The sequence below is a fragment of the Ovis aries genome, chromosome 24 (genome assembly GCF_016772045.2).
Source record: "Ovis aries strain OAR_USU_Benz2616 breed Rambouillet chromosome 24, ARS-UI_Ramb_v3.0, whole genome shotgun sequence".
NCBI classification, from domain to species: Eukaryota; Metazoa; Chordata; class Mammalia; order Artiodactyla; family Bovidae; genus Ovis; species Ovis aries.
Genome location: NC_056077.1, coordinates 15,048,050 through 15,072,026, shown reverse-complemented (window position 1 = coordinate 15,072,026; position 23,977 = coordinate 15,048,050). Strand labels below are relative to the sequence as shown.

The 23,977-nt window shown below is 47.2% G+C and overlaps 1 protein-coding gene across 1 annotated transcript in view; it reads right to left on the bottom strand.

Annotated features, from left to right (window-relative positions):
- The window catches only part of LOC101111247 (BOS complex subunit NOMO1), a 56,597-nt gene extending 33,255 nt beyond the window's left edge, over positions 1-23,342 (bottom strand). The window contains exons 1-11 of the mRNA XM_015104097.3: positions 23,086-23,342; positions 18,280-18,369; positions 16,699-16,744; positions 13,374-13,474; positions 12,356-12,462; positions 9,969-10,041; positions 8,025-8,177; positions 6,324-6,461; positions 5,904-5,993; positions 2,776-2,881; positions 2,447-2,597 (exon numbers count right to left, since the gene is read on the bottom strand). Of these exons, the coding sequence (XP_014959583.3) occupies positions 2,447-2,597; positions 2,776-2,881; positions 5,904-5,993; positions 6,324-6,461; positions 8,025-8,177; positions 9,969-10,041; positions 12,356-12,462; positions 13,374-13,474; positions 16,699-16,744; positions 18,280-18,369; positions 23,086-23,250 (1,220 nt within the window). The 5' untranslated portion in view covers positions 23,251-23,342. The remainder of the gene's footprint in view (positions 1-2,446; positions 2,598-2,775; positions 2,882-5,903; positions 5,994-6,323; positions 6,462-8,024; positions 8,178-9,968; positions 10,042-12,355; positions 12,463-13,373; positions 13,475-16,698; positions 16,745-18,279; positions 18,370-23,085) is intronic.
- Positions 23,343-23,977: the final 635 nt, after the last annotated feature.

The window sequence follows — 23,977 nt, the reverse complement described above, 5'->3', positions numbered from 1 at the left end:
GACAGCTACATTCTGTCATTTAACTCAGTTTTTCTCTTTTTCAAATAATGTTTTAAAAGAGAATAAAAGAAAAACAAAGAAATATCAATGAATTAAAAGACAAATGTGCTATATGGCCCAAAAGAAAAATGATCAACTTCTCCAAAGATATTCAAAGAACGCGGTTTCTCTTTGATTCAAAATTCCATTTCAAAGAGTAAATGTAAAATTAAACTACGTTTCCCTACCTCCATGAACGGGGAATGGTACCTCCTCCATCTACCCAAATGGCTGAAATACGAAACCTGAGCTCTGAGGCACAGGCCTATCACACATCAAACTTACCCACTCCTCCCATCCCCCCCAGAACCCGGTCTCAGGTCCCACGGGTCACCATCTCCCCAGGAAACTCCTCCAGCACCTCCTATTTACTCCCTCAAGTTTACTCTGGCTCCCCACTCCCCCATTTATTCCCCACACAGCAGTCAGGAGAAGAAAAGAAAATCTTTCCAAAGCACCCTGATTCACAGCTCCCTTGCTGAAAACCCACCCAGGGGCTCCACTCACCTGGGGAAAAGCTCACCCACACAAGATGGCCACAAGGCCTCACCGTCACCCCCACCCACGCTGTCTGTCCCCCCACCCCTCTACCCAGAGAACCTTCCAGGAGGAGCCCCCCTCCTGCAACACACTGACCCCTCCACCTGCCAAGTCGTCCACTCGGCTACCTTTCAGTCCTCCCTAAGGTCTCGGCTTCCACAGCCCCCAGCCTGAAGGAAGTCCCCTGGGGGTCCCCAAGCGCTTCCGGCACACCCCCCGTAACTTACAGTCACCGTAACTTACAGTCTGGCTCACTGTACACACCCAGCATTCACCTCGGTGCCTCACCCAGAGTTGCCGCTCAGAACTGCTCAGGAAGGGAGAACTGAAGCCCAGGATCACTTCCTGAGGCTCCTTGGGGGTCTGCTTCCTCGCTGGAGCCCTGACCCAGAGCCCCCACCTGCCTAGAGAAAACCTCCTCAGTGACCAGGCCAGTAACGCATGCTTCAGGGCTCAGCTCCCGGACCCCCGTGACCGGCGGGAGGTCACAGCTAAAGCCCCCGCCCCAGGCTCTCCTGAGGCCGCCCCTCGAGGACTGACATTCTACTTCCGGTCCACAGATTCCATGCCAGGAATTCAACCACGGCATGTCCCCTCACAACTCACGCTAAGCACAACAAAACAGGAAGAATTGTGACCCATGACCTGCTCCTACCCTTTCCAAGGTTCTGCCACCAAGTCTTCCGGAGTCACAATCCATCTGAGCACCTGGTGAAGAGCACCACCTAGCGGGCCTGCGGACCCGTGGTCACAACCGAAGCCTCAGCCCCACCTGGCTCCTCTCCAGGGCCTCGGCCTCTCGGACTGGGAACCCCGAGACATTTCTCCATCAGACAACTCTGCTTTCAGCCTCCCGCACCCTCATCTCGACCCTTCGAGGCCTGCCCCACCATGGCACCAACATGCCTCGCTGAAGACAAACGTCTAACCATGTTACCTCCATGTTTATAACTGTTCACTGGCCTTTGACTTTTCTCCCTGATGGAAAAAGCCCTCCACTTCCAATGGGGCATGAAGAGGCCCTGCGACACCTGCTCCCTCCATTTGCTCAGCACTTTCCACTCCAGCAATGCCAGGCACTGTGCCCCCATCCCTCATCCACACCACGCTGCTCTGAGAGGCCGCTCTCCATGCAGACCCTGCCCCACCCCGTAGCCCGCCAGGCTCCTCTGTCCATGGGATTTTCCAGGCAAGAATACTGGAGTGGGTGGTCATTGCCTTCTCCAAGGGATCTTCCCGACCCAGGGATCGAACCCGGGTCTCTCGTGCAGTGCAGGCAGATTCTTTACCAACTGAGCCACCAAGTAACTTGTTAGTGAGCACCTATTGCCGAGGAAAAGATGGCAGCCTCCCCCCACCTCCACTCTCTAGGGAACATGCAGAGAAGAAAGACCCAGATTCTACTCCAAGGCCGGGGTTCTCTGCACTAAACGTTGTCGCTGTGTGATGAAACTACAGGAATTCAACCACCGCATGTCCCCTCACAACTCACACTAAGCACAACAAAACAGGAAGAACTGTGACCCATGACCCGAAGCATCTTACAACCAACGTCTCAACCAACTACACTACCTTCCAATTAAGCCAAGGAAGGCCCCACAGATGTGAAATCAGGCACGACAGATCCTCTTCTATCGTAAACCCACTTTAATTCTGAAGCAAGATGATTTTCGGGAAGCAGCCAACAGCTAAGTACCTTCAGTTTATAACGTTTAGCTCTCATCTTTTTAAAGTAGCCAACTGCGTCTCCACAGGTGTCAGAGATTGGATGAGACTCCGTGGTAGAAACACACGGTCAGATCGAAGGTGTTCTGGTCTCTGCTGACTGCCAGCGTAAGCCCTGTGGCCCCCCCCATGACCCCCTTACCCTGTGGCGATGATGTCAGCCAGCTGAGGTGTGTTGGGTGCGATTTTGATCGTGACGGTTTCAAAGTACAGGTGCTCCTTCTGGGCATGGATGGTGTACGTCCCGGTGGTTATGTTCTCCAGGCGGAACGAGCCATCAGCTTTTGTTCTGACTGTGGAACAAAAACATGCTGACAAAGGATGAGCCAAAAACAGCTACGTGCCCCTCATCTACACGGGGATACCGAAAGCTGACCTGTTTTCAGAGTCAAGATTTTGTTTCCTTTCCATTTCCCCCTGTAGCAAAACCCAGCCCCAGAAATCAGGCCTGGGCCCAGCGTGTCTGCCCACCTTTGATCTGGCTGTTCAGGGTGACCACTGCATCCGGGACACCTTCGCCTTCCGGTCCATTCAAGACCCTCCCAGTGACAGAGAATCCCATGACGTGGAACACCGGCTGAAGAAGAAGAACAGGGAGAAGCTGTCGTGTACTTGAGCTGAGAAAGCCCCCCTTAGGCCCCTCAGGCCATCGCTCAGCACCTCGGCCCACGCTGGCTCTTCCTGGTCCCCTGTGACAGCCCAGCTCCCTCTCGACTCACCCACCAGCTACCCCTTCCCACGACTGTCTTCCTTCCTTCTCAGATTCCCAAAACCTGCTGCTACTGCTGCTGCTAGGTCACTCCAGTCGTGTCCGACTCTGTGCGACCCCACAGATGGCAGCCCACCAGGCTCCCCTGTCCCTGGGATTCTCCAGGCAAGAATACTGGAGGGGACTGCCATTTCCTTCTCCAAAAACCTGGGTATTTCTCAAATAACTAAATGAAAAAGATCAAGAGACTGACTTCCCCAGAGACCACTGAGTCAGACCTGTGAGAGCACCCCTCCATGCCCGCTCCCCTCCAGATGCTGTTTCCGGGGGGCCAGACCACCCCGCGGTCTCCCAGCCTAGACCCAGGATCACCCCACTGGGCACCCCGCTGCCCAGCCCCCAGCATCACAGGTGCGTGGATTCCTCCTCTGCAAGGTCCCTCGGGCCCTTCTCCTGCCTTCCCGCCACACCGGAATTCAAGTCCTAGGTCCGCCTACACCCCCAGCTCAGCCCTGCTGCTGCGCATCCCCTCACCCCACATTCTCAGCTCGGTTTATGTGTCTGCACCCTCCCTGCCTGTAAGGGCCAGGGCCCAGCCCTCCACAGCTGCTGGGCTCCAGCCACTCTGATCTGGGGTTCCCATGTGCCTTCACCACAGCTTTCATACCAGCTGCTCCCTCAGCCTGGATCTCCTCCCACACCTGAGAAGATGGGAGACGGGCCGTCCCATCTCATCCTCCAGGTTCTGCTCAAACCGTCACCACCTCCGAGACACCATCCCTGACTACCCTCTCCTGGGAGCCCCTGCCTCCTGCCCCAGCCACGCACTGACAATCACACTAATCCACTTTAGCAGCTTCAGCAAAAACCTTCCCAATAGCCAGTAACTTTCCAATGTCCTTGTTTGATTTCTTCCTATTTTGTCTGCCTCCCACTAGAATGGGAGCTCCATGAAAACAGGGCCCTCTTCTGTCTTAGTCACCTGGTACACAGTTGCTGCTGCTGCTACTAAGTCACATCAGTCGTGTGTGACTCTGTGTGACCCCACAGACAGCAGCCCACCAGGCTCCCCCGTCCCTGGGATTCTCCAGGCAAGAACACTGGAGTGGGTTGCCATTTCCTTCTCCAGTGCAGGAAAGTGAAAAGTGAAAGTGAAGTTGCTCAGTCATGTCCGACTCTTCGCGACCCCAAGGACTGTAGCCCACCAGGCTCCTCCGTCCATGGGATTTCCCAGGCAAGAGTACTGGAGTGGGGTGCCATTGCCTACACAGTAGGCACTCAATAAATGGCTCCTGAATGAACGGATGGAAAGCATGCATGTGACGGTATTCGAGAGCTTTAAGAAAATGGCTTCCTCTTCAGTCAGATAGCTCTTTGTCTAAAAAGACATGGTTAACCCACTTATTAAATCATCTATTTGCTCAACAATCATCTTTATTAGGCACCTGCCATGTACCTGGCACTAAATCACGTGCTAGAAATACCATAAAAGAACAAGACTCAATGGTCCTACATTATTTAGCTTATAGACTGCTTCCTGAAATTCCACTCATGTCTGTTTAAAACTTTGGTTTGCAATCGGGAAATGTGTTTCCCCACTCACCTGCCCCCATCCTTCTGGGCAAGTCCCTTGAAGCACCAAGGGCTTGACCTTTACCCTCCCATACAGTCAAATGCTTTAGGGGATCTTAAAAGGCAGAGTCAGAATCCTGCTGAGCATGTACCCTGAAAGCTAGCTTCCACCCAGTTAAGCTACTTCAATGCAGTCCTTTTTAATGTAAAAGAAAACTATTAAAATCTACTGTTTTCAATAACTGTAACACTGTAGGTGGTCCACTTATAAAAGGCTGCTGTTTTCTTTGGGGATTTGACCTAGCGCATTTTCTATAGTAACCATCTTCTACCTCTGTAATTAAAGATAGAAAGGTGATGAAAAGCATGTTCACCACCTGGTTTAGGTCTAAAGCATTTGTCAGGCCACCTCTCACCCTACCCGTCACCTCACCTGTCAACCCACAAGGCCCAGACTCTGTCAGGTCACCTGGTCTCCTGCCACAGCCTCCAGGCTGGTCCCTTGCCTTCACCTTGCCCCCTGCAGACTCTGCTCACCGTGGCAGGCAGGGGGGCGCACATGCTCCTGCTCAGAACCTTTCAGTGGTGCCAAGTGTCGCCCAGAAAGCCCGCCAGGACCTGCACGACCTGCCCCATCACCGCTCTGGCCCCCCTCCTCCTCCCTCCTTCCTCACTCCCTCCGTTCCAGCCGCCCTGGCCTCTGGGGGTTCCCCACACCTCGCACCTGCCACGCCCGGGTCTTACACACACTTCCCACAGACGTAAGTACACTTCACTGCCTCTTCCCCTTCAGGCTGTTACTCAAAAGTCACCTCCCCGTGAGGCCTACCCAAGTACAACCCAGGAGACCTCAACCCCCACTTGACCTTGAAACAGTATAATCTCCCTTCTTGCTTCGTTTCTAAAGAACACATGCCCTTCTCATACACTTTCTGATTTACTTATTTATAACTGTATCGTCTCCTTCTGCCATCAGGACATGAATTACACAAGAAGAGGAATTTTTGCCTCTTTCAATTACTCCAATAAGCCCATCACTAGAACAGTCCCTGAAATATATGTTACTGACACTCAGTGAACATATCTCACTGAACGACGTAGATAAAACTAGGGCTCCAATTCACTAAGATACAGATGTTATGTGAGCGACATGAAGGATTCCGTGGATCCCAGGATAAAGTGGAAGAAAGTGTAAGATTCTGTTTTTTCCAACAGCACTTTTAGATAAATATTAATTGTTTTTTAACACGCTTGCAACACCTGTGCCCAGGAATGGGCACCCCAACACCTGTCCCTCCAGAAGGCAGGGAGGTCTTACCTCAATTTTCAGGCTGTCGTGTTCCACGGTAAAATCAAGTCTGGAAGGAGCAACGTCAAAGGTAATCCTCTCTCCTCTATAGAACGGAATCTGGAAGGGAAAGTCTGTTACTTACCAAGAGCCAGGAACATGATTCAACCATCAATACTAACACTCAAAGCCAGCAGCCCACAAATAACTAGAGGTTCAAAGTGGGCAAACAGACACTATTAAGCATAACGGTTTCACATTTAAAAGAGGAAAGACTTAGGCTTTCTGCAGCTGTTACTGAGAAGACAGAGTCACAGCTTAAGTTACTGCTAAATAAAATGTTTGTGGAACTGCAGGCCAACCATTCAGTCCTTTGATATTGCAAGGTCAATGATACCTCCTGTCCTAAGACTCCCAAACATAAACAGAACAGAAGTCAGCTTTGCTCACCACAGTGTAGCCCCCGCTCGGCAGGGAATAGAAGGAGAAGGAGCCGTCTTCCTTGGAGACCGCATGGCACAGGTACTCCAGACTCTCGTCCTGGGGCTGGAACCCGGGCACCGGGGAGAGGTTGCAGCCCAGGACATCCTATGTCAGGAGAAAAAGGTCAAAATGACTTCCTTTTCCACTTCAACGTTCTGATTTTTATCAAATAGCCACCTTTCAAAAAACTTGCGTAAGTTTTATTTCACAAAATATTTCTGAAACCTACGATGCAGTAGAGAACAGAGCACAATGTAAAAATCTTTACATACAAGTTTGCAAAGTTAAGGTTTTCCCAGGGGGCTCAGATGGGAAAGAATCTGAGTGTAATACAGGAGATCCAGGTTCAATCCCTGGCTCGGGAAGATCCCCTGGAGAAGGAACTGGCAGTCTACTCCAGTATTCTTACCTGGAGAATCCCATGGAAAGAGAAGCCTGGTGGGCTACAGTCCATGCAGTTGCAAAGACTTGGACATGACTGAGTGAGTAACACTTCAATTTTCATTCGCAAAGTTAAAAATGGTACAGCCTTCTTAGAAAAAAAAAATGATGACTGTCCTCCCCTACCATGGATCACCATAGTCCAGATGAGAAACCATACTGGCCCAAGTTCACACAGCTGCCCAGAGGCAGAGCTGGGATCTGTCTGAAGCTGGGTCTGTTCGATTTCAAAGCCTGGGCACTTTCCACTGAGTTACCCTGCCTCCCAGAGCAGACATTCGATTTGTTTTGAGTCAAAAGAGAGATACAAGGTTCTTAGATGGTGAGACTATCCATCAACTTTGATCTGCATCTTTTTATTTAATTGAAGTATAGTTGGTTTTCAATGTTGAATTGCATCCTGCTATACAGCAAAGTGATTCAGTCATACATATATGCATTCTTTTTCAGATTCTTCTCCATTACAGCTTATTGTTGTTCAGTCACTGACATGTCTGACTCTCTGTGACCCCACAAACTGCAGCACACCGGGCTTCCCTGTCCTCCACTATCGCCCGGAGTTTGTGCAAACTCATGTCCATTGAGTCAGTGATGCCATCCAACCATCTCATCCTCTGTGGTCCCCCCTTCTCCTCCTGCCCTCAACCTTTCCCAGCATCAGGGTCTTTTCCAGTAAATTGGCTCTTCGCATCAGGGGGCCAAAGTACTGGAGCTTCAACTTCAGCATCAGTCCTTCCAGTGAATATTCAAGGTTTATTTCCTTTAGGACAGACTGGTTTGATCTCCTTGCAGTCCACAGGACTTTCGAGAGTCTTTTCCAGCACCACAATTATACAGTTTATTACAAGATACTGAATATAGTTCCCCATGCTATCCCCTGGAGGAGGAAATGGCAACCCACTCCAGTATTCTTGCCTGAAAAATCCCATAGACAGGGGAGTCTGGTGGGCTACAGTCTATGGACTCACAAAGAGTCAGACACGACTGAGTACGTATGCACCTCTGTGCTATACAGTAGGATCTTACTGTTTATCTATTTTATATTCAGTAGTGTGTATATGTTAATGTCAAGCTCCTAATTTATCCTCCCCCACCCAGCTATCCCCTCGGGTAACCCTAAGTTTGTTTTCCATGTCTGTGACTGACCTGAATTTCTTACTCTCTGATCTCCCATCTCCTCCACTCCCTGCCCACAATCTCTCTTGCTCTTCACTCCTCTTTGCTTACCTCTTTGGTCACTAAAGAAGAAAAGAGAAGAAACTTCACCCCTTTCATGGGTTCCCCATCGCTGCGGACAGAGCCAGACACGTTGTAGCCAGCCACTATGAGGGGACCCGCGGCGTTGGCGTTGGAGCTGGTCACTCGCACAGTGGTGCTCGCCTACAAAAGAAGATTGCAACTTCCAAAAGGACAGATGCTCACGAAGCGTTTAACAACAGGAGGACATGCTTCCACTAAAATATTAAGTCGGAGAAAAGCAACAAATGAAATGGTATAAAATTGCATATGAATGTGGAGCATGATCACAACTGTTTTTAACGGGCAAGATGAAGTGCAGGGAAAAGCAGCAAGACGGAAACGATGATGGTGGCATTTTCTTTCTTTTACACTTTTCCACCTTCCAAAATCTCCACTTCCACTCCTTTATGTTCTTGTGTACATTCCAATTTTTTTTTAATGAACACTTTTTTCTATGTTGAATGGTATGCATCCATGTATTTTTAATCTCTTGGTTAAAGTACAATTCACATAGGAACAGTAATTTTCCCCAACACACCATGCATCCAGCACCCAGACACGGAACAGACACTGGGTCCTCAGAAGCCCCCTCTTGTTCCTTTCCTGATACTGCTCCCCCAAAGGGCAACCATTTTCCTGACTTTTAATAGCCTGCTTTACTCTAAAACACAATTTTACATGAATAAACTCAAATTCCTTTTGCATACAACTAACAAACAACGCAAATCTTAAAACGTATTCTATTTATAACCTGTAAGCTACCGAGTTTTAAGTGAAACATTTTAAAATGTTGACCAAAAGAGAGATCCTAAGAACCAGACCATAGACAGGATACAGACACATCGAGGTGTGAAATTATACCATCACTTTTAAATGCATAAAACTCACAGAGTAAAAACTGAAATTCTGATGCTTCTTTAGCAAGAATGAAACACAGCCTCAAAACCAATATAAAAACTAACCTTTTGAAATGTCCTTTAGGTCTTATTTCAAACTGATTTTTTAGTTATTTACAGAACCACATTTAGTAGGTCTTCTTTTTTTCGACCTTTTATTATAAACTATTTCAGTCAAACAAAAAGATACAGGGATCTATACCAAAGAAAACCTATATAAGCTCCAACCAGCTAAAGAATAAAAGAGAAGGAATACAATTCCAGACTCTGCAGCCCTGCACACCCCTCCCCACCACCCCCCCTCCCCCGCCGCAGACATCAGCACCATAATGAATACACTTGCCATTCCCATTTGCAGCATCTTTATGGTCTTTCCACATATGAATGCATCCAGAAGTGGTTCTGATCACAAGTGTTTCTAATCACTATATAAATGGTATCATATTTCCTTGTCCTTCAGCAACTTGCCTTTTCCCTTCAATGTTATATTTTTAAGTACAGTCATATTGATACATGTGGCTCTGGTTCATTTGTTATTGCTGATATACAGAACTCTATCAAGTGGTGAAACCACAATCCACTCTCCCCTTCGTGGACATATAGGTTGTTTACACTATTCTGCTATTACAAACAAAGCTGCAATAAACACTCTTACATATTCTCCTTGGGCACAAGAACAAGAATTCAGAATAAGTACTGCTGTTACAGACAGAAAAAAGAACAATAAAATAATCTCATCAGGTCCCTCTGGTGTTGATTTAGCTTAAAATAGGTATAAGTTAATAACAAACCAACTTCACAGCAGGAAGACAATGTTGTTACCTAAAACAAAAATCAACATAAGCAGCATCTGCTACAGTGTGGGAGTTTTCCTGGATAATCACCACCAAACTAATCAGCAGCATTACTATTTTTTCCATCAACTTCTAGAAAAAACATAAAATAATTTCATATCCGGAATTGAAAACCACTCCATTTGTCCCCAGATCAGCACATTGCTGGCATGGCCATCAACATACTGGAAATAAATGCTCACCTCTTTCAATGGCCAGGTTGGATGAGTTGCAACGATTTCATAATCTCCAGGAAGAACTTTAAAAAATGCAAACCTAAGAAATAAAAAATACCACTTCACTTTCTCCCAGCAACCTGAATATTTGTACTTTAGGACTACTCTTCCAAGCACAAGAAAATGATGCATGAGTTACCACAAACTTGCCCTGAGCCAGTAAAAGGAGCATAAATGAAATTCAATCCTTCACTGTTCAAATCCCCATCAGACAGCACTTACTGGGCACTGGCTGTGTGCAAGGAGAGGGGCTCGTGTGCTGACGAGAAGGAAGGCTGATGTTTTCCTGGAGCCCCAGGGATTCTAGTCTAAACACCAGCCCCCATGGTTCAGCAGGGGTCAGTCACAGATCATTCAAGTGTGTGCCGACAGAGAGGCATGAAGAGGTGAGGAGAGGGGAAGTGTCTAAACGAAGAGAAGTGGGAAGGGAGGAAAGATCTGTGAAGAATGGGGGACAGGGACTTTTCTGGCAGTCCAGAGGTTAAGACACCACACTTCCACTGCAGGTAGCAAGGGCTCAACCCCTGGTTAGGGAAGGAAGATCCCACATGGCACATGGTGAGGACAAAAAATAATACTAAAAAAAAAAAGGCCACAACTAAGTAACTAACCGAACTCATTAAAAAATTAAAGGAGAAAACTGAAAAAAAGCAATCGGCGGACAGGCCCGCTGAGCTGAGACGGACGCTGACGCAAGATGACACTAAGCGTCAGGGGACAGGTGATAACGAGCTTGACTCCAACCCCAGACAGTTTATTCAGATCTGTTATCAGGAACAAACAGAAGCCACTCTGGGCTCTTGCGCAAAGCAACTGTGACGAAACCAGAAGCCGACAAAGACTGTTCCAGCAGTTGTGAACAAACCAAGACCAGAGTGAGATGAGTTGAGGCTGGAAACACTGCCTCCAGGATTCTGACACAGTCAGCCCTTCAGATGTGCAAAAGCACCAGACCACAGGCGGGTTAATGCCAGTGACAGGAATGCCAAAATTTCAACTCAGTTCCTTCTTCTGCGGTGGTATTTTATCACATCCGATGTCTCCTGTAGTAACAGCACAGGGCCGCGCCGGCTGCAGGGCCGTTGATACTGCCACTGGATTTCGCTTCGGGTCAGATTCAGCCTCTAGCTTGTGCTTACAGCACCCCAGTTCTGCATGTGACTCTCCGTGTAGTGTGCGCACAGGAAGGAGGTTCAGAAAACTCAGGTCCCTTTCCCCATCAGGGCCAGCAGCAAATTACTGAGACCAGAGAAAATGAAAGCCCTACATTCCCTTCTACAGATCAGAGGAGGGAGTTGGAGAGGCAACAAGAAGTATTTTTCAAAACTGAAATATAATTTCAACAAGCATCAGTTAAAAATTGGATGATATACTGACAGGCTCATTATAAATTTCTATTTTGCAGTTTAGTCAGATTTGTGTACTGAAGCAGTCAATGGTGATTTGTATGCTTTCAAAATGATCAGTTGGAACTATTCGGATATTAATCTTGGCACATCTATTAACATTTACAATGCAACAATATAAATCCATTACATAAATGCTTTAAATTTGACTCAACAAGGTTAATTAAATAGTCATCAGTTCCAACTACAAAATGATTGCGATGTAATAGTGATAAAATGATTTTTGAAAATCGTAATTGAGCTAATCTGTATTGAGCTAAAAGTTATTAAGTGCATATTCTATGCCAGACAGTTTGAAACAATAATATCATAATTTAATCTTCTCAATAACCTTAGGTGGTAGGTTCCATGATTATCCTCATTCATAAATGAAGAAACCAAAGCATAGAGGTCTTAAGTAACTTGCCGTGGGGCAGACAGCTAGCAAATGGGAGAAACAGGATTCAAACCAGCTGCTGGGCCCCAGAGCCAGTGCCACGCCACGCCCAGTCATGTTCAGTTCTTTCGTGATCTCATGGACTGTAGCCCACCAGGCTCCTCTGCCCATGGAATTTTCCAGGCAAAAATACTGAAGTGGGCTGCCATTTCCTATTCCAGGGGATCTTCCCAAACCAGGGATCAAACCCACGTCTCCTGCATTAGCAGGTAGGTTATTTACCACTGAGCCACCTGGGAACCAGAGCCAGTCCCAGCCAGTAAATGAAGGCCTAGTCCTGCAGTGGGTGCTTTATTTATCTCATTTTTAATCATCTCATCACCACTAGATATGGGTCAAAAGACTTCCACTTCACAGGTGAGGAACTTGAGGCCCTATGAGGTATGAACCTGTCTGAAGGTAAGAGGCTGAATCAGGGTCTGAACCCAGGCCTCCCTCAATCCAGAGCTCCACCCCCCAGCATCAGGGTCCAGCCATAGCTGCAGGGCAGGGCAGCACAGGCATTAACTCACTTTCCGCCAGGCTGTGTGACTGTGTACTGGATCTTCGCATTGGTGCCCGTGTTTCGCAATGACACCTGAACTCCTGCAGGGCCCAGGGGCTGCCCTTTGCTGAGAACCTGCCGCGGAGAAGGAGGAGGAGGTGAGGAGCCGCCCAGCAGTCACATGCTACTCTCAGCAGCACTGTCCAGCCTGCGCCCGCTGCCATGACCTTCCTTGGGTCAGGATTCCTTGGAAAAGACGGTAGAGACCGTGGCTGCCCTTCCTGGGGAAGCAGGGGCACAGGGAGAAGGAAGGGCAGCGGGAAAACGGCCCTTCAGCCACTGACTCCACTGTGTGCTTGGCTGCTCCGTCATGTCCAGTCCTTTGTGATCCCCTGGACTGTAGAATGCCAGGCTCCTCTCTGTCCATGGAATTTTCCAGGCAAGAATATTGGACTGGCTTGCCATTTCTTTCTCCAGGGGATCCTCCTGACCCAGGGATTGAACCCATGTCTCCTGCGTTAGCAGGGGGATTCTTTTACCTCTGAGGATGACTTTTACCACCTGAGAAAGACTCTAAAGCATCATCAATTAAAGATGCATGACTAAACCACAGAGGAAGAATAAATACCCAGGGTCCCCATCTCCAACAAGAAACCCAGACATAAAGCCTGGACCAAAGGCCCTCCCTCTCAGGGTAAAGGAAAAGGAGAATAAACCCACCGTGAAGAAAAGGCAGGCAATAAACAGGCGCATCCCAGCTGCGGCACTGCAGGCCGCGAGGGGGAGACTGGCCCCTGAGACCCCATCTCTCTAACAAGGCCCTCCTGCCGGCTGTACTTGGACAAAGGAGTGACCCGCAACCTAGACCCAGCCCCCAAGAACCCCCGCCACATTCTACACACAGTTTCATCAAGCTCCCAGGCCCTCCTGAGGCTTGTCTGTGCATCCCTTAGAGCCTCAAAGCCTCCTGTTCCAAAATTCTCGCTTTTTTAAAGGTAAGAGGAGACTGAGTCTGTACCACAGAGCAAACGTGACAAACGCCAGACCTTTCCATTCACGGAGAAGCCTGTGAACACGAAGTTGATGTCCCCGCCCTTCGTGCAGATGTCGCTGACACCATCCACGTACAGCTCCACAGTAGTCGGCTCTGCGCAATGACAGGGGGGTGGGGGGTGGGGGACAGAGAACGGGACACAAAGCGAGCAGAGTTCTCACACAGGATATAAACTGTCACATAAAACCTACTGCACTACTTAACTTTCACTGTATTCATTTCTGAGCCACTCTCGTGGCTGGAAATCCAAAGGGAGGAGGAGGAGGGAAAAGTCTCCCTCCCCCACCCCAGAGGGAACCAGGGTTAAGAGTATAAGATAACAGTTTGTAACAGTCTCGCGGCTGACTTGTATCTCAGAGTCCCAAGGAAAATCTAGTGAGTGCCAGAAACTTTTATTTACTGAACACCCACCAGAGACCAGGCACTGAGCTGGGTGCACTTAAGCCTGACAATTATCTCAGAGGTAGGTAGTAACACTGCAGCTGACTAGGGGGGTAAACTGAGGCACAGGAAGGTTAAGGATTCTCCTAAAATCACAGAGCTCCTGGGGACAGAGCCCACTCTCAACCCCCAAAGTCTGGCTCCAGATCTGTCTCCTGATCAAGTACGTGAGTTCAGCCACATTATACCAAGACCATAAACGCCAGTGTCCATAGTAAACAGGTGGACTGGAAGTCAGCAGAGGCCAAGTGTGGACTGAGGCAAAAGGAAAAAAGGGGACACCTTCCACCCACTATTGCCACGTGACCCGGTGCTGCCCGAGCTTCTAAGTTCTCGTGAAAAACTGAAAACCTGGGTCTTATCTGCTGTGTCCTGATTTTTCAGTATCAGCAACCAATTCAAGGAAATTAAAAATAACTGAAGAGTTCATCATAATATGGTTAAAGCTGAGTTTTTAAAAATTTAGGAAGAATGTGAAGTGATAGGTACAGAAAAAAAACATGGACAAATCAAGAGAATTTCAGGGGAATTCCCTGGCGGTCCAGCGGCTAGGACTCTGCACTCCCACTGGCAAGGTCCCAGGCTGGATCCCTGGTCAAGGAACTAAGATTCCACGTGTTGTGTGGTGTGGCCAAAAAAAAAAAGATAATTTTTTAAAAAAGAGAACGTCGGGTAAAATAAAGAACTACACACACACTCAGGGGAAGATGTCAGTGAAAAATGGTTAAAATCCTTATCAGGCACCTCACAAAAGAGAATATCCAAATGGCCAATACACACATGAAAAAGTGTTCAATCTCATGGACCATCAGGAAATGCAAGTTGAGACCACGGTGAGTGGCTGAAACCGCTCCACCATCAAGACGGCTAAGATAAGAGAGACTGACAGCCGACGCTGGTGAGGATGTGGAGGACTGAACTCTCACACGCGGCTGCTAGAGCAAAGCTCTGCAACACCTACTCTGCCGGTCTAAAAATCCCTACTAGGGCTGCATTACATGTAAAAAGTCTATTGCCCAGCAATTCCACCCTGGCATATACTAATACTCAACAGGAACGCAGACACGTGTGCACCACAAGATTCACAGGAGTAACAAGGATGTTCACAGGAACACTATTCCCAGTGGCCAAAATCGGGACACAATCCAACTGCCCGCCAACAGCAGAATGGGTAAACCACTTTCTGTCACACAGGAATCGAATGAACTAACATAGTAACACACAGTGAGGGTGAATCCTGTGAACAACATCAAGAAAGAAACCAGGCACAAAACTGTACCTTGGATGACTCCATTTAGTCAAAACAGGTAAAATAATCTATCATTTTGGGTCGGGCAGGGCAGTTCGTAAGCGCCTGGGGTGGAGCACTTCTGGGAGCTGGTCAGGTTCTGCCTCCTCATCTAGGTGGTGTTTCTGTGTGTTCATTTTGTTGAATTTCACTGCCTGATACCACTGTGACGAGAATTTCTGAAACCAAGAGCATCGGGTTCTATCCCTGGGTAGCAAAGATCCCCTGGAGGAGGGCATGGCAATCCACTCCAGTATTCTCAGGTGGAGAATCCCATGGACAGAGGAGCCTGGTGGGCTACAGCCCACGTGGCTGAAGCGATTTAGCACACGTGCAACACGCGCATGCTATGATTCAATTAACAAGCTTATCAAAAGAAAAAGAACTGACAAGAAGGGAGGGGATTCACACAAAACACTCCCGCAGGCCTCCAATCTGTGACCTCTTGGGCCAGGGCTTGGCGCTGACTCCCCTCCAGCTTCTGGACCCCAGCAGCCAGGCAGCCCCAGCTGTGACCTGAGAAAGATCTTGGTCTCCCAGGTGCACGTCACTGCCTCTGTGACAGCAGGGACTCAATGACTCGTCCCCTAACTCACAGGCAGGCCTGGTAGGAACAACTGGGCCCCCTTTCTCCCCTCAAGCTACAGAACTGGGATCACACACCCACCTCTACCGAATTATCCAGGCTCTGCTCTCCAAAAATATCAGCCACACCACAGTAGAACCCTTTCTTCTGATCAACCCCACTTTCACTCCTCCCACCGTGCTAAAAGACACTCACCTCAGGGAAGTCTGCAGCTTCTCTGTGTGCAGAAAGACTGCTTTCAAGAGTCAGACACAACTGAACACATTTTAAGAGTCGTGTCCGACTCTTTGCAACCCCACGGACTGTAGCCCACCAGGCTCCTCAATCCATGGGATTCCCCAGGCAAGAATACCAGAGTGGATTGCCATTTCCTCCTCCAAGGGATCTTCCTGACCCAGGGATTGAACCTGTGTCTCTTGTTTCTCCTGCACTGGCAGGTGGAGGCTTTACCAATGAGCCATCTGGGAGCCTGATGGATGCTGACCCAGCGGAAATAATTCATCCAAAGTTGTCACAGAGCTGGTAAGACCTCAAGGTTGCCAGATCTTCTGATTTCTTAAGCAGATCTGAATTTTTATGTCAAACTTCACAATGTTTAATATTACCATTAATTCACTAAAAAAAAGTTTATTAAAAAAAACACTGAGGGGGCTAAGAAAGAAGCCATCCCAGGCCAGAAATCAAGTCCCCACTCCTGACCCCTACAGTCATCAAGTTCTTCTGACACTTAATGAACGAATTGCAAAAACAGAATTTCCTATCATGTACAAGAAAAGATGCCTATTTCAAGAAACAAGAAAGAAAACCTTAGGATAGGTCTAAAGTAAATTCAATCTACTCTAAAGTAACAGGGATGGAGCAATTAAAAAAAAAAAAAACAAAATGTTCTTGCACACTAGAAATGAATCCCTCATATTTTAACAATTTCTGCACTCCATCAATTTAACATTCAGCATACAGCCTAATCCTTTACAAAGTATACCTGGTTATGTGTTAACTTACCAAAACTCCACCCTAGAGGAGGCTCAATCTTCAGAATGAAATCTCCCTATGAGGGGAAAAAAAAAAAATCAATGCAGAAGACTAAGAACTGATGATGCTTCAACTTTTACAATCATGAAAAGTAGAATTTTCACACCCGGAATGGAATTCCAAGTGTAAACTTTGCGCTCAGAAATGGGAGTGGACTTTGGACTCCCTACCAGTGTGGCAAGTTCAACCCCAGAAACTCCTACTTAATCCAGCACAGACTTGGAGACACTGTATTCAGCCACTCACGGTCTTTCGATACCAAACATTCTACTGTCTCATGTTAACCCTTCATATGTTAACCCTTAACCTTAAGTCTGCCAGGGTCAGCCAGATCTTTAGAAACTAAAGCCAATTCTTAAAACGAGATTTTATTCATACACCCTTGAGTAAAGGGTTCCTTGAGAATGCTTTAAAAAAAAAAAAAAAAACAGATTTCAATATCAACTAATCCACCTCTAGAAAACAATCTTAGGTATTATGTATAGATATAAGTTCAAGAATATTCATCTCTGTGTTGTTAGTAGTAACTTTTGTAACTTCTTGTGTTTATCTATATTTCCACATAAAAAGCTGAAATGTGGGGAGGATGGGGAGTAGGAATACAAGCATGTGGATACCCATCTCTGAGCACATGCGTTTGCATGTCTGCGTATGTGTACATGCATATATATTCTTGGATATCTGTACAACTCGAAATACTGAGAAAGCCATCTGCTAGGATATGCACCAAAACTCCTATCAGAAGTCATCACTACAGAGGGAGGGGGACTTGGGGGGTGAAAGATAAAATTTACTTCATATACTTCTAAAAACTTTGATTTTTTTCCCCCCACGATACTCATGAATTCACACACTACTCGTATAATACTTTTCAAAAATTATTTGCTTGTCTGTTTACTGGCTGTGCTGGGTCTTCACTGCTGTGCGTGGGTTTTCTCTAGTTGCAGCAAGCAAGGGCTACTCTCCAAGGTGCCCAGTGTTTTCACTCCAGTGACCTCTCCCATTGCAGACCATTGGGTCAGTAGCCATGGCGCACGAGCTTAGCTGCCTCGCGGCACATGGGATCTTTCGGGAAGAGGGATCAAACCTGTATCCCCTCCACTGGCAGGGAAGCCCTCTGTAATACTTTTTAACAACGTTTTAACCCGCTTCCAAGTATTAATAGGAAGTTCTATTAAGTCAGGGTTTCTCAGAACTTGGAACCACTGACATTTTCCCTGACCTGCACAGCATAGCAGCCTGTTTAGCTCCATTCTTGGCCTCCAAGCAGGAGATAATGGACCACTCTCCCTCCCTCACGGTTGTAAAAGCCAAAATGTCTCTAGACATTGCCAAGTATCCCTGGAGACACTGAGAATCACTGCTAATCAGTCAAGCCAGTATATAAGCCGTCACCCTCATAGTTTGGCCAGAATTGCCATATTCCGCTTATAACTTACAGAACAGAGGTGTATTTGCTCACTTGGGAAAGCCACTCTCCCAGTCAGCGCAGCCCTGTGGGCCACACTGACAACTTCCCATCAAAAACCACTAAGTGCTCTCTCTTCTTACCTTATCATACAAGGGGATCATAAAGTAACCATTGTTAGGGGCACAGTCTGTCTGGTATTTCAAAGTCCCATGTTTGGTGTACAACTTTATCTAGAAAGGAAAGAGAAGTCATGATATCACCACTGAGAATTAGCTACATACAATGGACCTGAATGCATTCAGTCAAAATGCACTTGCTGAGGACCTACCTTAGGACGCTGTTAACGATGGGCATTGCAGACAGAGGGAAATAAGACAAAGCATCCCAAATAATGTGATTTTCTATTCTTCAGATTAGAAACTAGTCTAAAAAGTTGTACTTTTCAATGCTTTTCAGTTTATTTTAGTCTGTCTCTATGTTGTTTTGGGGTCTAAAACCAATTTTGCTATTAGAAAGGGGCTTGTTAAAATGCAATTCCCGGGGAGGGTTGGATTGGAAATTTGGGACTACCAGAAGCAAGCTGCTGTATATACAAGATGGATCAACAACCAGGCACAGTTGAACAGCACAAGGAAATATATTCAATATCCTGCAATAAACCTCAGTGAAAAAGAATGCACATACACATATAACGGAATCACTCTGCCGTACACCAGGGACTAAACACAACACTGTAAGTCAACTGTACTTCTTTTTTTTTTTTTAAGTACCTTTTAAAAAAAAGCAATTTCTAAACTCCACTTCTGTTTCTAAAACAGAAGGTCTAAGGTGAGGGCCAGAGATCTGTATAAAGAACCCCAAAATATTAATACTTGGAGTAACATCCATCTAAAAACTTTCAGTGTTAATAATCTGTGACTTTAACATGAAAATGATAGAACCCAGTCATACCAGCTAAGATGATGAAGAAAGCAGCAAATTCACAATGTGTGTGCTTGGGAAAGAAACACTGCAAACTGTGCAAAGAAAGACTGCAGGCTCCCATGGGCAGTGACCACGGCTGACACTTCATGGTGCCTGGGCCAGTGTCTTATGTAGTGTAAACACTCCATAAATACCCGACCTTATTCACAGGCCAGAAAGAAATTCAGATGCATGCACTTAAAGCAGGGACTGAAGACCCACCTGTCCAGAGGGGGCCAGGGAAGTCCCATCAATGGGCATTCATCTAAAAGGGGACAGGACTGCTTCCTAACCCAAGCCAAGTTTTGCAGCCCAAAGATCAGCTGGCTTTCCAGGGAAATCAGGAATGCAGTTTTTAATGTGAAACCTCCTAAGTGTTAAAGAATTAGCAACGAATATAGTTTTTCTTTTTTAGGTACTTTGCTCTGCTCACTGAACTGTTGCACCCACCAGGGACAAGGCTTCAGAACACGCTGGGGCTCACTCAACAGTTACTGAATGAATATGATGGGAAAATACCCAGAAGGGAAGAAGTACGGAGAGGACTGAAGGTAGTTTTACTGGGACACAGAAAACACAACCCAGAAATGATTGTAAAATATCTTATTTACATTTATTCTGTAAAGCACAGGTTAGGACACAGAATGACAAGATACATTATGTGTATGAAACACTAGATTTCATAATCAGAAATGAAGAAAGAATGAATTTCTCAGGCCACCTGGACAGGCAGCCCTAGGGCTCAGGGAACATATTTCACACTAGGTCACAGAACCTGCCCTCCACTCTCCCAGTCACTATTAAGTGTTCGGGGTGGGAGTGTCCCTGGCGCTCTACACGTTTCTCCTGAAGCCCCAGGAAGCTACAAGTTGCAACGCTGTTCAAGACAGCTTCTGGAATGCCCTGTGCCCACAGCCCAGAAGGTGGCATGGGCACCCAGAGATCCTAGAAGCCTTGCCACTGCCAGTGGGTAGACTCATTAAACACCTGACTTCTTTTTAGATTTTTTTTTTCTTTTTATGTGGACCATTTTTAAAGTCTTTATTGAATTTGCTACAATATTGCTTCTGTTATTCATGTTCTGATTATTTATGTCCCACTGGGTTTGTGGGATCTTAGTTCCCTGACCAGGGATTGAACCCACAACCCCCTGCATTGAAAGCTGAACTCCTAACCACTGGACCTTCAAGGAAGTCCCATGCCTGACTTCTTAAGACCAAAAATGATGGAAAAGCTACAGATATAGAAGTCTTGAAGGTGATGAGTAACTTCTTTAGGAAATACACGATGCTGAGCTCTGCAGCCTCCCTCCCACTCCTGTGTAATTCCAATAACTACCAGCGATCAGGGCACTGACAACTCTTCATTATCGGAGGAAAGGGGTCCCAATGGGGGAACCAGGGAGATTAAAAATAGTTTCCCAGCCCCAGAGATGCCAAGAGACAGTAACTGGGTCATGATCTCTGGGATGAGAATTCATGCTCTTTTAAAGCTTCCCAGAGGGTAGGAGGAATGGTCGATTAGAATTTGGGGTAACTCAGTGCTGTGGATCACAATAAACTGTGGAAAATTCTGAAAGAGATGGGAATACCAGACTACCTGACCTGCCTCTTGAGAAATCTGTATGCAGGTCAGGAAGCAACAGTTAGAACTGGACATGGAACAACAGACTCGTTCCAAACAGGAAAAGGAGTGCATCAAAGCTGTATATTGTCACTCTGCTTATTTAACTTATATGCAGAGTACATCATGAGAAACGCTGGGCTGGAAGAAGCACAAGCTGGAATCAAGATTGCCAGGAGAAATATCAATAACCTCAGATATGTAGATGACACCACCCTTATGGCAGAAAGTGAAGAGGAACTCAAAAGCCTCTTGATGAAAGTGAAAGAGGAGAGTGAAAAAGTTGGCTTAGGGCTCAACATTCAGAAAACTAAGATCATGGCATCCACTCCCATCACTTCACGGCAAATAGATGGGGAAACAGTGGAAACAGTGTCAGACTTTATATTTTGGGGCTCCAAAATCACTGCAGATGGTGACTGCAGCCATGAAATTAAAAGACGCTTACTCCTTGGAAGAAAAGTTATGACCAACCTAGATAGCATATTCAAAAGCAGAGACATTACTTTGCCGACTAAGGTCCATCTAGTCAAGGCTATGGTTTTTCCAGTAGTCATGTATGGATGTGAGAGTTGGACTGTGAAGAAAGCTGAGTGCCGAAGAATTGATGCTTTTGAACTGTGGTGGTGCAGAAGACTCTTGAGAGTCCCTTGGACTGCAAGGAGATCCAACCAGTCCATTCTGAAGGAGATCAGCCCTGGGATTTCTTTGGAAGGAATGATGCTAAAGCTGAAACTCCAGTACTTTGGCCACCTCATGTGAACAGTTGACTCAGTGGAAAAGACTCTGATGCTAGGAGGGATTGAGGGCAGGAGGAGAAGGGGACAACAGAGGATGAGATGGCTGGATGGCATCACTGACTCAATGGACGTGAATCTGAGAGAACTCTGGGAGATGGTGATGGACAGGGAGGCCTGGCGTGCTGCAATTCATGGGGTTGCAAAGAGTCGGACATGACCGAGCGACTGAACTGAACTGAACAGTGCTGTAGGGGTTAAGACTTGCAGTCTCTAGGTTCTGGAATATCGGTTTCAGGAAATCTGAGTTTCAGAAAGTCTGGGTTACTAGGGGTTTGAGGATCTGGGGTCTACGTTCTGCTGAGAGTAGGTTTTAAGAGATCTCGGGCCTGCATTGTGGGGATCTGGAGTTTTCCTTCTTAAGTATCTGTACCATGCTACAGGAACAAAAATTGGGACTTGGAGCAAGGCTAAGTCAAACAACTGTAGAATCTACTTCTGATCCCTCCCCCAAATTCTCAGGAACCTGCTTTGTAGGAACACACTGGTTCAGCTCTTCACCATAGCCCTCTAGCTACTCAGGCAGAATGCCTTTGGGGTCTTGGTCCCCAGTCCCTTCGCTTCGGCATCTCCCAGGATCTTTCTTTTCTAATTCCCTTCTTTTGACTCATCATCAGTAACTACCCTCCTAAAATAGAGGCCAGCCCTCCCTGGGGTCCCTTCCTATCTGTCCTGCAAGTGATTTTCTATGCCCACCTCCATCTATCTCCCTTCCTCTTCACAAAAGCTTTCTGGGTCACAATTCCACTGAGCTAATAACCATCTGACTGTAGAGAGCTTTGCAACTTAATAAAAAGACTTCGGCAGAAATCTCTTGTGTAATTCCAATAACTACCCAGCGATCAGGGCACTCACAACTCTTCATTATCAGGAAGATTAAAAATAGTTTCCCAGCCCCAGAGATGCCAAGAGACAGTAACTGGGTCATGATCTCTGGGATGAGAATTCATGCTCTTTTAAAGCTTCCCAGAGGGTAGGAGGAATGGTCGATTAGAATTTGGGGGTAACTCAGTGCTGTGGAGGTTAAGACTTGCAGTCTCTAGGTTCTGGAATATAGGTTTCAGGAAATCTGAGTTTCAGAAGGTCTGGGTTCCTGGGGGTTTGAGGATCTGGGGTCTGCGTTCTGCTGAGAGTGGGTTTTAAGAGATCTCGGGCCTGCATTGTGGGGATCTGGAGTTTACCTTCTTAAGTACCTGGGGTCTCGATCTGGGAGATCCTTAGTTTTGTGTGACCTAACAAAAGTTATAAACCATTATCATCGTCACCAAAAACGTCCTTCACACCCATATGTACACACCTTCAGAGCTCCGCACCCCACCCCCACCCCACCGCGTAGCTGACCCCAACATAAGAACCCCCACTCCAGCGCTACCGGGGAGGAGACCAGCGGAGAGCCCGCAGAAAGCAGCGCCTCTCAAGAAGAAAGGGCTCCCAGAATGCGGGGAGTTGCGGGGAGGGGGGTGGTGGCAATCGCCTGGGAGGCGAGATCATCGCGGCTCAACGAGGCTGTGCGCCTGGCCCCGGGTCACACACCGAGCTCCAGGCCGCGGGGCGGGCACTCACCTCAATGAGCGAGTAGTTGATCTCCACGTCCGACTTGACGAAGCCCCCGCAACCCACCACGATGTCCTCGGAGCCGCACGCCGGCTCTACCTGGCTCAGCAGCAGCAGAACGGTGGCGGCCACCACCGCCGGCTCGGGTGGCCCCATACCCCGGCGCCCCCGCATGGCCCAGCCTCTGCAGCCTGAACCTCCGCAGGCCTCCGGGCCCCGCCCCTCACTCCGCACGCTGCCGCCGGCTTCCTCCTCCGATGGCAACTGACAGCCCTGTCCCCGCCCCCGCCGCGACCGCGCATGAGCGTCCCGCCCCCACGGCTATTCCCCCAGACCAAATAACTACGGTACAAGCTCAGCAATGAAAGGAGATCATTGGTGCCCTCTGGAGGCCTGGAGGACTCCGCGCACCTTCTGGCAGGTACAGTTGCAAGGTGCGGATGTACAGGCATAAACTGCAAAGTTGCATTTCGTAGTTTACTAGTTTGGAATTAGGAATTTGGAATTCCAAATCCCCTACTTTGTAATTCAATAGCAGTGAAACTGGAAATGACGAGAGACTATGGATCGAAGTATCCAACAAATTTCCCGAATCTATTTGACCCGTAAATTTCACAAGTGATGTATAATCTCAAACCCCTTTTAGGGATTTATGTTGACTGGGTAACTTTCCATGATAAATGATCAATTAGCTTTTTTTAAAGCAAAACATGTCGTTTAAGTCCAGCATAATATTAAAAAAATATTTAAATTGTATTTAATCCCACCTCTAGTAGCATTTTTATAGAAACAAACTTTGAGGGTTTTCCCCTAGGAAGCAAAATATACATGCAGTTTGACTTACTTTGAACTAGCTCTGTGAGGTGATACATGAAAATCATCTGAAAGCATCTGTCTGAAA